The 16,034-nt window shown below is 35.3% G+C and overlaps 1 protein-coding gene across 4 annotated transcripts in view; it reads left to right on the forward strand.

The window, feature by feature from the left end:
• Positions 1-16,034, forward strand: part of CPEB4 (cytoplasmic polyadenylation element binding protein 4) — a 62,250-nt gene that overhangs the window by 28,436 nt on the left and 17,780 nt on the right. For 2 of the 4 annotated variants that reach the window (XM_004679232.1, XM_012722472.1), the window contains exon 3: positions 8,512-8,562. The exons of the other annotated variants lie outside the window; for them this stretch is intronic. In XM_004679232.1, the coding sequence (XP_004679289.1) occupies positions 8,512-8,562 (51 nt within the window). The remainder of the gene's footprint in view (positions 1-8,511; positions 8,563-16,034) is intronic. 4 annotated transcript variants of the gene reach the window in all.

Genomic DNA, 16,034 nt, shown 5'->3' on the forward strand with positions numbered 1-16,034 from the left:
CACCAGGGAGGGCCTACGGAGGGCCCACCCAACACTTATTTCTTATAGCTATTCTGGTAGGTATGAGGTAGTATTTCATTGTCGTTTTGACTTGTATTTCCCTGATAATTAGTGATGCTGGGCATCTTTTCTGTATGTCTTTGGAAAAGTGTCTATTCAGATCTTCAGATCTTCATTTTTATTTGTTTTGCTGCTGAATTGTATGAGTTTTTCATATATTAACCACTTATTAGGAAAATGATTTACAAGTATTTTTTTAGTAGGTTGCCATTTCATTTTGCTGATGATATCTTTTGCTGTCTAGCCAAAATATGACTGGAATTTTGGCTCTAACATTTGAAACCATTGGAAGCAGGACTAAGAGTGGGGACTGCTAAGCAATACTGCACAATGCCAGGGGCCAGGGGATGCCATATGACAAGAGGGGTGCCACCCTGAAGTTGGGAGACATACAGCCCTTCTTACAGCCATGTGGTTGGAAATTCTTATATTTTAATTCCTGCTTATATTTCAGCTCCACAAACATTTGAGCATATTCTACATACCACGTAGTAGCAGATGAAGGAGACTTTTGATACTAGTCTCTATTCTTCCTTTTTGATGTACACCTTGACATTACGTGTAGACACAAGTATTAACACTAATTCCAAGTGAAAGGCACTTAGTGATCCCTCTTCACTTTTATTCTGCTTTCCTCCTGAGAATTATTTCGAAGTTAATTCCTTTCATGTGAATTTTGTGACTTTCCTTTTACAGTTGAGAAAGTGATATTAAGAAATATGCAACAGCTTAGAGTCCCTCAACTTACTGTTACGTAGAAGACCAGGATAGCTATGGCTATGGTTGCTGGCTCATTAGCTTAGGTATGCATTATGTTGCATTTAAGAAGGTGACAAAAAACAACCAAAAACCAACTTACAGGTTTTTGTTTTTATCTTAGTAGTGTGTAGTCAGGGAGTAGACACTAACATTTTTTAATTGCTGTTTGAGAGACTAGGTACAGAATTTACGGTCTTTATTTTAATCATAATCTTCTGTAAAATTGAGATCTCACCCTTGCTGGTTTCTTATGGAAAGGAGTCTTCTTGGGAACAGTGACCCAAGTGGAATTGCTGAGGGAACTTTTCCAAACTGGCTTGTTCTTTTCCCTGACTCTGATTCATCAGTCCCATCATCTGTCATGGGACTTAAGCATGTGATTCAGATGAACTGCTCTCCCTCCCTACCCCCAACTTCAATCCACAGTGAAGCCCACTTTGGAGAGAAATCATGCTTAAATTCTAAGGTATCCGATGCCATTCATATGGCAAGTTCCTATCAAGCATCTGCTATAGCACTATTTTGGGCTGTTGGGAAACACCTGGGCATAAAATCAAAGACAGCTGGCTTCATGCAGCTTATTTGCAAATAATTGCCTGCCTTTTTTTAATTTTATTTTGAAGGTTTATAGTCAGAAGAAGACTCAGTGCCCTAAATATTAACAGAAGGAAATAAGATTTGGACCTTTTGAGAAATAACCAAGGTGACATTTAAATTAGATATGAAATTCAAGTACATTCTTTATTAGGTTTCAATAAAGTCATCAGAATTTATATTAAGATTGTGATTACAGGGGTGATAGGTTTATATGCAGAAAGCCAACTAATGATTTGCTGATGGCTTTTGGGTATTTGGATTTTGTGGTTTTTAGGAGCGACTTCTCAAATTCACAATCATTTGCTAGCAACTCAGCTCCATGTTCCTTGGGGATTTCATAAATTTAATTTGTCTTGATCTTTTGTGTTCATGACAGTGGAGAAAAGCTTCTCAAACTAAAAAATCATTTTTTACTTTGGGGCCAAATCTCTGATTATTTATGGTAATTCACTGTTTTTTTAAAAATGTGCCTCTTCCAGCATTTCTTTCAATCAAAACTTTTTTTGTAGGGTAGGAGAATTTTAATTTACCATCTTGGCTTTTTTCTAGATTTCTTAGAACCTTTCTTCTGCCTATCTATTTTTCCGTCGGTCTATTATTCTACTTATCTTTCCATTAAGTATTCTTTTTTTAACTGACTTTGGACAATTTCATTTGGACAAAAACTATGCCTAGTTTTTTAACACTTAAAAAACAGCCATTAATCAGTGGTATCATAACATCCTCTTAAGGCAAGTTATCTTGTTGCTCTGTCCTCTAAATGCAGCATCCAGAGTCAGAAGGCCTCTGGCAGGATAAAAATAGCCTTCCTGCTCGCTGGTTTCTTGTTAGGTTTACTGGCAGTAGGAAATCTTTTGAATTCCTTAATTGGGTCAGCTCTTTGCTGGTTTCTCTCTAGACATTTCCCTCTGCCCGATCGCTGCAAGATCTAATTTTTTTTTAGATTTTGAAAATTTGTACCTGCCCAGAGTTAAAATCAGATCATCCCTTTCTTTGAAACCTTATGCAAGCTATAGAAACATATCCCTGTGACTTCTTCTGCTAGTATTACAATTTGTTTTTTAACTACCACCACAATTGAAAAATTAAATTTGAACTGTTAACGAAAGATCCTTTTTGGCTTTATTAAAAGGAAGAAATTTTAAAGTTGAATTTTCAGTTTTTATTTCCTAAAATACTTCTGCTACTTTGCCAGCTTAGCTGTTATAAAAATAAAATTAGATTTGTTTTTTCTCTTCTCTCCCTTGGAAAAAAATTAGTCTCCCTGTTTCAAACTAAAAACACAGCAAACTCAATTCTCTGAAGTTGAAAAATCCCCCAGATGGCCACTCCCTTCTCCAAGATTCTAGTCTGGGTCTTATTTGGCTAAAAGGAATCCTTCCTCTTTTTTGTTTTTTCCCCACCAACAAAAGGAAAATTCTTGGTTATCGCTGCCTTAGCATGGAAGGGAGAGGAATTAATATGAATTGAAAACTAGATACTGGGGAACTTTTCTAGACATTCTGCAAAAAGTATCTCATGATTTTTTCACAAAAGCTTTGTGAATGACCTCTGTTTTACTGAGGTTCAGAGAACCTCAAATAACTTGACCCAGGTCACAAGATGGAAGTGGTCTGACTCTGCCCTTTCCATTGCATATTATGTGGCAGAGAGGTCACCAATTGCTAGTACTGTATCATCTGTTCAATTCAACTTTTATTTGTTAAATGTGTATCTTTCTCTGCTTTGAATTCTGGACTTGCAGGATCTGTCTTCAAATACCTTGTCCTAGCGGAAGACAAAGTTTAGAAATAGGTAATTGAAATATGCTATTAAGTAGAAAGAGTGTTGTGGATGGAACATGGGGTTTTCTGAACCAGAAAGCAGTGGCTTATGACAGGAAAACTTCCTTAAAGATGTGAGGCTTAAGAGAGAAGCCATCTAGGCAACAGGGTGGAGGGTGAGTAGTGAGGCATTAGGGACAGAGAAAAGAGCATTCCAGACAAAGGGAGGGACCCAAAAGTAACAGCTAATAGACTAGTGGTTGTGAATGGTCAGCTTACCTAGTGTGGAAAAGGAAAGGGCAGCATAGAGAGATGAACCTGGAGAGATAAGCAAGGGGGTGGGTTTGAGTAGGCTTATAAGTCCTTGCTTTTAAACTGAAAATCAAACCTGCCTCAGAGAGGATTTTTGTTTTGTTTTGTTTTTAGCCTAAACTTTGTGTATATGTTTAATCAAAATGGCTCTTTGGGAGGGGGAAATAAGACTCTCCAGTTGATGTCAATTGATCAGTTTTTTTCCTCATGATTTTTCATGGAAATATCTTTCCCCAAAATTTGTTGTATCTCAGATAAGTCAGAAAGTAGAGTAAGTTTATTGATTTTGAATTGGGTTACTTTTTGGTGACTAGAATGAATGATTTCAAATGATTACCTTTTAATTACTACATGGTAGAGCACATTGAGCACATTTTGACTACTTCATATTGATATGTGTTCAGCATTTGTGAAAGCCTGAAGTTGTTATTACAAAAACAAAATCGATTACACATTTATTGAGCTTTGCCATGCTTTGTCCAGGTCCCCACAGCGCCATCTTGCTGTGAGTCTGAGACAGTGTTGGTAAAACCAGCAGATAAGAAAGATGAAGAAAGGAGCACCTCCCCTGTTAACTTACTTAGATGTGAACTAAATAAAATTAGCAGGAGGAGAGGTAGGGGATTCACTTCTAGTTAAATAGCAACAAAATTTGTATCTGTGTATGCATATATAGCCAGGTGTTGTGTGTTTGAGCTAACTTAGAAATAGACCAAAGTTCATACTTTCCTTCCTTCTCTTTCTTTGGAGAATCTTAGTTTTTGTAGTATGAATTAGTCAAAAAGTTAACTCAGAATTTCATACTGATGGTCACTTTATAGGACTGGATGGCTATATTTTGGACAGCCATCCAGGGTTATCCCCTAATTAGTCCTTGGCCTACATCACGTGACCAAAAATGCTGGCATAGCTCTGAAAAGGAGGTCATAACATGAAATCTAATAGCATTGTAAAACATTTGATATTTTTCAGTGTTTTTTAAGTGGCAGCATTTATTTTATCATTTCCTGCTGAATCATCAATACCAATATCTGAGTTACTTTTTAGAAAATAGCTTTTATTTTACCTAATTTTGAAAGTTATACATACATATATTGCTAATATAGTGCACTTTTCCCTTCTAGTCTTTTCTCTTGCCATATTGACTAGATTACTTTAGTTAGAGTTTTAAAAAGAATGATTGCATACCATTCTCTTGTGTACCTTCTCTACCATCAACTCTTAGCCATTCTGGTTGGTAAATATTGGTTTTTTCTACCTCACAAATGCCTAGCATAGAATTGCCTTGTTGGAGTATGAGTTTTTCTAGGCTATAAAATTTGGTGGTGTAGTTCCGCAGACCCACACTGTATCAGTTGCCTATATTTGGCTAGGTTGAGTCATGTCACCAAATATAGTGTATGCCTTCTGCAAGATGTATGCCAGACTTCTGGCTCCAAATGCCACAAATGGCCTCCAGAGACTACGGTTACTTTTCTTGTCATTATGTCCTGTAAGATTAGGACTACTGATCAGGCAGTATTTCTTTATAACACAATTCCAAAAATCTTGACTGATTTTTTCCCACCAAATAGGTTCTATTGCCTAATGTATCCTCTGCCTTTGAGGAATTCAGTTTTCAATGTGCCAAATCCTGGCTTGTGTTTCTAGATAGATGAGTTATCAAAAAACAAAACAAAACAAAACAAAACAAAACAAAAACAAAAAAGACCACCACCACAAATACCACCTTATATTCACCATTGGATACCTCAGCTTTTTTTTTTTTTTAATTTGGCTTCATTTTATTCATTTGTGAAATGTGCATGCTTCAAATTCAGTGGAATGAGCACATTGAATACTTCTGACATCCACTAAAAAAATCAAGGTAACTTTGTAAAAAAAAACAACACTGGTTTCTAAAGAGGGAATTATGTAAAAGTGATAAGGAAGTTAGTAGTTGAAATGGTTACATAAGAATTTTGCCACTTTTTATATAGCTAGGAATAAAACTAGGAGAATTAATCTAAAAAGATTTCCTTTTTGGATGATGTATCCCCAAAGCAAAATTTGAAGACTGTCTTCCACTGGGAGCAAATAAAAAGGGACAGTCTTAGGAGAGAGGGTTGGGGCTGATATTAGTAATTCTAACCACGGATTAGAAAATTCAGAAAAGTTGGTGTAAATAGGCATCCATAGAGCAGAGAGGATAGTCTTATAGAAATAGAGTATGCAGAGATCATGAAAGGCTTGTAAGTGACTTTAAAATCAGTCCCATGTGATTTATAACAGAGACTTTTAGAAGACTTCCAGAAAGGAAGTGATATGTGTGATACATAATAGATGGCATGAATGGATGACTACAGGTATTTTGGTAATGGAAAGAATTACAGGAGGATAGGAAAGACAGGTTAGAGAAGTGTTATGAAAGTTTTTTCAAAGGTTATTTTTAAAGTCATTGCTTACATTTGAAGAATTGAAGTAGAAAGTATTATTGATTGTTTAACAAAAATTTACAGGTATATTTGCTACTCAGAGGACAAATTGACTCCAAACTGGCAAGAATTATATAACAAGAGCAGGTCAAAAATTAAAAACAAGTATCACTTTCAGAATTAAATGATTAACCTTGCCAGTGATTCTTCAGTGTCCTATTATGTTAGCTGAAGGATAGAATTTCTGTGTTTAGAAGTCTAAGGAGCAGAGAAAGTAACAAAAGTTACATGCCCAGGGAATAGAGAATGGGATCTCCTTAGGTATGCTTTGAGGCAAACTGAGAACAGAGTTAAGGGATGCCTTTTTTTTTTTTTTCCTTTTCTCTCTCTCCTTAAAGGTACCCCAAAACATGGGTTTCGGATAAGGTGAATTTGATTTATTAAAACTGGGCCAGTCAGTTTGGCAGTTTGTCATTCTCATTGTTAATTACCCTTCTTTGGTATTAAGTAAGAAATGCAATAATTCATGTTTGGAACAGCCATGGTTTTGATTTGTTACATTAAAAAAAATTAGAGTATCTTCTTAGAAATAACAATGCACTTCCTCCTAGCTTCAGTTATTATAATTAAATATTTTTGTTTCTATTTGTTGCCTTACATCATCTTAAAAAGAAGTTTTATGATATATAAGCATGGCACATGGATAGCTCTGTTAGTCTTTATTAGAGAGTTTTACAGCTACAAATGTATATATGTGTTCTATTGCAGATTGTCAGCTGTTACTTTGAGTTTACTGATACAGTACTCATCCCCTCTTAAATTTTTAACAGTTATGATCATGTTCTCAGTCCAGCATCTCAACTCTATGCTTTTTTAAAAAATGTGCTTGTGACAGGTCATGTATTCTGGGCTTATAATGAAAACAGTTCAGGGGGAATTTACTGAATTTGGACACTTGATTTATGTACATACTACTAAACAATGAAGCTAATTTTTAGAAAGAAGTTGAGATACCAGCATTAAGTTTTCGTTCCTCCTTTATCTCCATATCTACTTTTACTCCATAAACAGGAAAAACTGAGCTTTTAAGTGGGATAACTAACAAGTTAATATTTTTTTTAAATCCTTGCATTTGGCTTTACATTGTAGGAAAATGGTTAAGTTCAGATTTTGTTTCATATTTAAACTAGCTTTGAATGTGAATTAATTGAAGCTATTAGCAATAGAGAATGATTTTTTTCTTTATATGGCATGATTTCTTTTCTGTGTAGACTATTTCAAAAATGGATTTTGAGAAAGTGAAGGACTAAAGTTCCTCTTGTAAGTATGTGGCCATTGGTTTGATAGGACCACATACAGGCTAGGTCTGGCTCCTGTACTGTTCAATGGAACTAGGAGTTAGTTTTCCAGACATCTTGGGAAGCTTGCCCCGGGTCAGTGGCATGGAAGAAGTAGTGCTTGCTCACTTTTTCATAGCCTTAGAGAGACTGTTGTGGTTCTGCAGGGTCAGATTTTAGATTGCTATTTCCTAATGCACTGTTTGTAAATCATGAGTCCATTTAAAGTTTTCATATTACTCCTGATTTACACAGTACTGCACTATGCAGATATTAAGAACCATGTTCCCTGCCCCCCACGCCTTAGGTGAATAAGACTTGTTGAGGGTCTCTACCATTCTTATAAAGGTTGTAGATGAGCATGTGGAATAGGGGAGGCTTAACATATATTGCCATCATAACTTTTATAATTTATAGCACAGAATTAGGTACATAGTAAGCACTCAGGAAGGGTTTGTGGTTAAGTTACTTCAACTTAACTACAAAACAAAAATGTGTATCTTACAATTAAGAAATTCCATTGCCATTTCTCCCATTTATTTGTGGTTTTCACTTTGGGAGATGGCACAGCCTTCAAAAATTTTAGTGTATTCACAGATTCTTTTACGATGGACATTTGAGTGCTTAGTTTTAGGTTGAAAACTAAGCGAACCCGTCAAAATGCAAAGGCAATTAACCCAGCATTTATTGAGTGCTTCTTAAATACTCTGGGCACTGCTCTGTTTATGTGCTTTGATACTTTCTGTCATATATAAGTAATAGATGCTTTTCTTTACCACCTGTACTGATTTGCCATGATGTGAATTTAAACCGATGAACATGTCTGAATGTGTAGGCCTAAGGCTAGCACTGTTTTTTGAGTCACAGAGAAAAATATTACTGCTAATTATATAGCTAAAAAGCAACAAAAAATTAAACATAGGAAAAAAATTCCATTTATGGGACACAGAATGTGAATATGGTTATTCTGAGTTGACAAAATGGTATAAAGAGAATAACTTTGGGTGGGGATTGGAAATTAGAATGACCAAGTAGTTAACTATGAGGGTTATTTTATTCTCCCACTTTCAAGCTTGTCTTTTTTGAATGTGAACATGCTGATTGTTGTGTCCTCTGACTCATTGTGTCATTAGCACAGCAAAATTTTTCCCATAGTGTAGCTTTCTAAATACCTTACCTTTTTAACTGATTAATTCAACTCTATTATTGAATACATTTAAATCATCTATGAAGAAAATAAACTTAGTAACGGCCTTCTTTTACCTTCAGGTCGTCTAAACTATTCATACCCAGGATCCGATAGCTCTCTGCTTATTAATGGTAAGTGATGACTGATTTACCCCAGTGAAGTTCACAAAGTAGCAAGTTAGTACTAGGTGAAAGAACATTGTAGTTACTGCTTCAACAAGTGGAGAAATGGCACCAGTTTGTTCTGCAATGATAATTGCAAGCCACTATTGATCTCAGCTATTTTATGAATAATTATTTTTTCCTCCAAATTGTGGTAGGACCTTTTTTTATTATTATTATTTTATAACTTTGAGAGCCAACTGATTCCCTGTCTTTAAATTTGTGACAATGAGAATAAATGAGTAAATGAGTAGCCCATTATGGTACAAAACAATGGCTTTCTCTAACATTAGCTTCTGTAGAATGACCTTTGAAATGTCAATATAAAAGCCATTCTTGTAGTCAAAAAACTGTTCCAGGGGAGAGGGAAGGGTAATCAGAGATCTAAAACCAGAAAGAGCAGCCCTAAACCACAGTGCTTAACATTGCGAAGGACAAGGTCATTCATGTTTGCTATCTAATGACAAGAAGAAAAAGAAGTTTTCCTGGCCTTTATAGTGTCTTCAGTAGATTCTTCTTGACTGTTCTCAACATTATTAATGTGCTATTGAGTTTCTTTTTAAAGTCCATATGCTAAAGCAAACTAAATTTTTTAGGAAAGAGGAGACATCTACTCAGAGAGCAATTGAAGAGTTAAAACTTGTCTGTTTGGTAGTATTATAATTTAAAATAATTGGGTGGGATATAGAGGGCTTGTTTTCTTCTTATTTAGTGTTTATTACTATTCATATTACTATTCAATATTAATTTCAAATTTGTGTCTTATAATGTGTAGATGCCCTCTATTGCTAAAATTCACTTAAAGTTCCACTACCTGTAAGAAATGTTCTTTTATTTTTTCTGAAAGTCTTATTTATTTATTTGTGCATACAGAACTGGGGTATAGGCCAGAGGTACAGGGGCAGTGAGAGGTTTCACCAGAGACAGAGTGGGGAGCAGAACAGGCAGATTGATGAAATACACTACAGAGGGGAGCAGAGGGCAGGTCAGGAGAGGTCTGCCACGCCATGTGGATCACCTCTGGGGCAGGGATTGAACTCATGCTGCAGTGGTTTCAGCTTCTTAGTGCTGTGCTCTAACCTGCTGTGCCACCAGGGAGGGCCCAAGAAATGTTCTTTTTTAAAAAAAAATTATTTATGCAAAGTGGGGGGGGGTTGGGGGAGGTGGTGGAGAGGATTCACCAGAGACAGAGCAAGGAGCAGAACAGGCAGATGTATTGAAATTCACTGCTGAGGAGAGCATCAGGCAGGCCAGGAGAGGTCCGCTGCACTATATGGGTCACCTCCTTGGCAGGGGATTGAACTCATGCCTCAGTGGCTGCAGATGGCTTCATAGTGCTGTACTTTAACCCATTGTGCCATCAGGGAGGGCCCTAAGAAATATTCTTGACTAATATCTACATTTTCATTTTTCCAAAAGCAAAACAAAAGCAAAAACAAACAAACAAAAAAACACTTCTGGTATTTTTTTTGGTATACCCTAAGATATACCATACTTTGTCTATGGCATACTATGAATGGAGATTTTAAAATTATTTTTGTAACTAGGTCTTTATGGTAGTGTTAGAGATTAGTAGTCTTGTAGAACACATGATTTTTAAGCCAGGAAAAGTCAGAGGATATTTGATTTATGTAAGTTACTGGGTGCATCAGATCCTTTGGAGACTGTACAGTTTGTAAAAACCTCACTTATTCATCAGACTTCAGTCTTTTCATGCTACAGCTGCCAGAAATATTATATTTCAGCATAAATGTGTGTATAGACTGAAAATCAAAGCCTGTGGCATCAGGATGAGGTAGAGTAATGTAAGGGTTGCTGTTGTTGCAGGATTTAGCTTTTCCTGTGGAACAGGTTCTAGAATCAGGTCCCTGAGCTGGACATAACAGCAAACCAATATTTGAGATACTCCTGTGTGGTCTTAAGCAAAGCCATCAACTCTTCTTTGTCACAATTTCCTCATTCAGTTGCTAAATTAGATCACTTTCCCCTGGAGTCCATCTTTGTTGAGGTGAGAAAAATAAACATCCTACAGTAGGTTTTCCTTCAAGTTCACTTAATTTTTAAGCCTATTATTTTCGGATTGCTTCCTTCCTTCCCTCCCCTTGTTAATATAATTTGTTTTATGAATACTTTTAATGGCCCACAGTTAGTAAAAAAAAAAATAAATAAATAAAGATAACCTCTTCCCTCTAGTGATTTATATTTTGAAACTTTACTGATTTGTAGACACTAGCAAGGGATTCAATGGTTTTAACTTTGCATACATGGAAATTTAGTTTGTTAGCAAAATATGCTGTCTGAGATTAAAGTATGCTGACTGAAAGATAGGAAGATAGAGAAACAACAAAGAAATGTCAAAAAGGAGAAACTGGGACTCCTGAGGCAAGACCCTAGAGCTTGGGATTTTGACAGCCATGATCTCAGATCTGATATTAAGCTTTGAAAGGCCCCAGAACTTGATATTGTCAGATTTGATCAAGTGTTAGTTCTTAATAACCAACCAACAAGGGCAAGATGCCAATGTATACATTCATAATGAAGACTAAAACTTCTAGATAGACAAGATTCTGGAGTTGACTAATAACCATTCTCTTTCCAAAACAAAATCCAGATTACAACAGAAGGTTGCTTGAAAGTCAGAAATGAAAGCAAGTTGGAGAGATGTTAAGATCACTCATTCACATTGATGTAGGTATAGTTATCGTCCATTTTCTTAAGTCATGTTTATGAAATACCTTCTATGGAGGATTGTTTAAATTTGCAAAGTTTCTCTCCTTCATGTATTGCTTCTCAGTCATTTTATTTTCACTTTAGCTCAGGATTTAGGCTTCAGGTTTCAAATAAAATATAAAGTGTTCGTTGTGCTTAATGAAGATGAATTAGGAGTCACAAATACCATCTACATGAGGAGATTGTGGTAAAGAGTAAATGTATGTAAACCACTTAGCATAGCACCTGGCACATAATCAAATGGAAATAGTAAAAGTTAGGGTTTTGTAAATTGGAAATATTAGTACTAAAGGTCAATAAGGAAAAAACAGAAAACGAATTAAGATAGTTTGTAAATGCTGTCTGTATTTAAACATGCTGCTTTAGTCTATTATTAAAGTACATAACCTAAAATTTTAACTGTAGTCACTTTCCAGTGCAGCTCCTTTGCAGCTTATTTTCATGCAGCCTTATCTTAAAGCGGAAATAAAAGCCTACTGCATTGTGTTGCTTTCTATTCATTATCCAATTTTAAGACTTTAAGGTACTATGAAAAACTGTTCCATGTCCATCATAAATAGTCTATTTAGACTTTTACAAAGCTTTAGAAAAGTGATTATATAGCTGCTCTACTTTGTTTCAGCTGACTTTCAGACCTTTTTATTCCAAGTCTCCTTTGAGTTGAAAGCCATTTCTTGATAAAAATATGTCAAGAACTGTTTACTCTTTTTCTTACATGAATATTTGAATTTTGACTATGATTTTTATTATATAACTTGTTTTGAAATTTTCGAGCAATCGCAAAGCTTTTTGGAAAGAAGCAGAGTTTAAACTCTAAGTAAATAAAGAAGAGTCAGCATAGTCTACCAGCTCAGCAGTTTTTATTGGAATACGGTTGGAATTTGCTTGTATAAAATAAAAAGATAAAAGGGGCTTACTCATCCAGCAGATCAAATTACTTTTTTTTTTGGCTATGCTCAATCATCAGTTTTCCTACTAAGCAGTGACCTTTCAATACCACTCATGACTTTTAAAAGATGTTGCTGGTATAATTCAACAAATAATAATTCATAACTGTGCTAACAACCTTATAGTGCACATTAAGGGAATTTTCACCTTAACTGCTGTGTTGCTAGTTGTAGAGATTTTTGTTAAGAGGTATTTTGGAGGAAAATCTTTGGATTTAAATGTATAAAAGCCCCCCAAGTTTCTAGCCTTTTTTGGGATGCTGTCTGATTTTGCTAGGGTTGCCATACCAAATATCACAGATTGGGTGGGGGGCTTAAACAGAACATTTCCAGTCTTAGAGATTGGAAATGTGAGATCAAAGTGTCAGCAGAATTGATTTTCTCCTGAGAGGTCTGTCCTTGGTTTATAGATAGTTGTCCTTTTTCTATGCTTTCATATTATTTTCCTTGATGCACATGTGTATGTCCTAATCTCTTCTTGAAAGGACACCAGTCATATTGGATTAGAGCCTCCCCAGTGACCTCATTTAACCTTAATTATCTCTTTAAACACCCTATTTCCAAATACAGTCACATTCTGAGATTATGTGGGTTAAGACTTCAGCATATAAAGTTTGAGGAAGAGACACAATTCATCCCCTAGCAGAGACCTTTTGCTGAAAAAAACTGGTTATATAGTTAGAGAACATCCATTTTATGCTTATGAAAAACAAAGCCTGAAACTTACTCAATTTCTCAGCTAATTTAGAAAAGAGTGCTGAACATAGGTTCTATTTACCTCAGATTCCTCTGGTATATCTTGATTTAACTCTGAGATAAACATCAAATTAAAACACTAATTTGCCTTTACTCCACCTTGAAACTTTACCTAGAAAAATTAATATGCAGTTACCTTCCCATATCTAAAATTATTTTTGTATTGCCCTTTTTTCACCACCTCTCACTCCCCTGCTTTACCATTGATGCTTCAAAAAATGAATAGTGTGACAAGGAAAATTACAGAACCTTGAAAAATGTTGGCCTTAACAAACTCATGTATATATTTTCTCTGCTGTGTGGATGTCTTTATCTTTGGAAGCATCACCTACAATATTTACTGGTGTCAGAGGAGGAGATTAGTAGAAATCTTCTAAAGATTAGTATAGAACAACATCCCTTAATCATAGTTCTTTGGAATGAAAAGGAGTAAGATAGTTTGCTTTGAACTGGGGTTTGGGGAAGACATCTGTAAAAAGGGAAGGTAAAATTTACTTAAGAGAAACGTAGGTTGTAGCCACTTTCTGTAAATGTATAGAGCATGTCACTTGTTGATGCAGTAAGGTGCGTGTTGAAAGATACCTTTGTGAAAAAGATAATATGAAAACATACTGTAAGTTCTAGAGTGCTATACAATTGTTAGCTTTCGTAGTTATGGCAAACTGAGAGTGGATGTTGTAGATGAAGACTGTGTAGATGAGTTAATTTTTGAGGAAGGAGCATTTATCAAGTAGCTGACTGAAAATTACATCTACATAAAGATACATATGAACCCATTAAATTAGGGGTTGTTTTACAAAAAAAAAAATTCAGAATGGTTTTGGCATCATTGTTGAATTGTATGCTTTGGTCTTTGTGATGACTGCCTACTTTTTGGTCCCACCATCTTTATTATTTTTGGCTTCCAGCCCTTGATTTCTATCTTTTTAACTGATTAACTGATTTGACTAATTCTCCCATGTACAAGTTTTTAGCCCTACTGGAAAAATAAATTATTTGATAACATCTTTTATCTGAGCCCTCGCCCCTTTTCCCTTTTCAGTATGGTGGCCATAAGAACTTGAGGTGGCCAAAGTAGCTATAATGGGATCAGTTCTTTGTCTGCTAAAATGTAGCAAAATTTTCTCTCTCATAGCCTAACATTCTATTCTATACAGAATTGATTTGATGTTCTCATGTAGTGCTGATTCTTCTCTTTAATAAATCACTTGTCTGTTTTACTAGAAGTATCCAGAGGAAAGCCAGAAAGGATCCGTTAATAAGTATAGTTATATATTGTCCACAATAACTAAACATTTTAAATAATAATACTGAAAAGGATAAAATAAGAAGTGAAAACCTCCTTCCCTCAATCCTAGTTACTCTCCTTAGATATTCTTTGTTTCTAGAAAAAAAGTTGATGCACATTCCTATAAATCATAGTATGTCGTCTTAAAATTTACACGATACGGATCATACAGTTTATACATCTAGGCACCTCGTACCAACTGCTTCTTAGACAACTTGAGCTATCAGCACATGGATAGGTGCCATGTTTTTTAATGACTGTATTTCTTCTTATAAAAGAAGTGCATTTATGGATACCGTATTTGTTTCTTTTTACAACTATAGATGTTACAACAAATGAGAAAAAAGATAAATATTTTTGTTGTTATGATGAAATTGCATACACACAGCCATATATACACACATGTATACAATGTACATTGAAAGAAAGTCCTCACAGATCTTTCGTTGCTTCTTTGCCGTCTAGCATTCTAAATTACTGGAATATTTTCCTGGAAGGAATTTGATGATCACCATAGGGTATTTGTATGCTGTCCTATAAACATATTTTGTAAATGAAGTATCAATAGCTCTAATAACAACATACATCCAGAAGTTATAAAAATTTATAACCATATAGTGTTTTCAGGCTATAACACATTCTTTTTTTTTTTTTTTTTTTTAAGATTGATTTATTTATGCACACAGAACTGGGGTACAGGCCAGAGGCTCAGGGGCGGCGAGAGGCTTCACCAGAAACAGATTGGGGAACAGAACAGGCAGATCGACGAAGCACACTGCTGAGGGGAGCAGCAGGCGGGTCAGGAGAGGTCTGCCACACCATGTGGTCACCTCCAGGGCAGGTGGGGATCGAACTCATGCGGAAGTGGCTTTAGCTTCTTAGTGCTGTGCTTTAACCTGCTGCGCCACCAGGGAGGGCCTATAACACATTCTTAATCACATTAGTATGGACACTAAATTATTGAGTACTTCATAAATCAAAACTAAGAAGTAAAAATAAAGGTAGATAAACGTTAAGTAGCATTCATTTTAACTCTCATAAGGACTAGAAGATTTTTATTCACTGATAATAGCGCTGAAATTTTTTATATCTTTTAACACAGTGTGTTCTTTGCTAATTAAAGAAATATGCTGAGCAGAATGTATTTCAGTTGACTTAGAAGTTTTTTAAAGTGGAGTTTTTTTTAAACATAATTAAGGCAATTTTTTTTTGTACTTGCCACTTCCTCAGTTTTGGGAAACATCAGATACTCTGTAGCACTTGATCACTGTGAGACTGGAAATCTGTCTGACATTTTCCTCAAGAAAGTGGTGAGGATCTGTGTTACAAGTATTTCATCATAATGATGGTGCCAAGTATAATTTGAAATCGGTGAGAAAAGTATATTTAGGTCTCATACATAGAATGAAGTGGAACCATTCACCATTCTGTTAACATCTGGGTTCTTGTTACTTGTTGTATATTTTCATGTTGTATATTTTCATGTTGTGTTCATGGTGTGTATTTTCTTTCGTGTGAACATACGTATAGGTGCACACATGTACATGTGAATACATATATCATGCCAAAATCTCATTAAAATCATGCATGCTAGTAACCATTATATAATAGATGGAAATAAAACCTGAACATTTGCATTATCTGGAATCTAGAATGTCATTGTTTTTATGGTACTAATTTATATTAATTTCCTCCATTTGATTGGACAGTTTTTATAATTA

Source organism: Condylura cristata, unplaced genomic scaffold (genome assembly GCF_000260355.1).
Source record: "Condylura cristata isolate star-nosed mole 26May11 unplaced genomic scaffold, ConCri1.0 scaffold00008, whole genome shotgun sequence".
In the NCBI taxonomy this organism is placed as follows: Eukaryota; Metazoa; Chordata; class Mammalia; order Eulipotyphla; family Talpidae; genus Condylura; species Condylura cristata.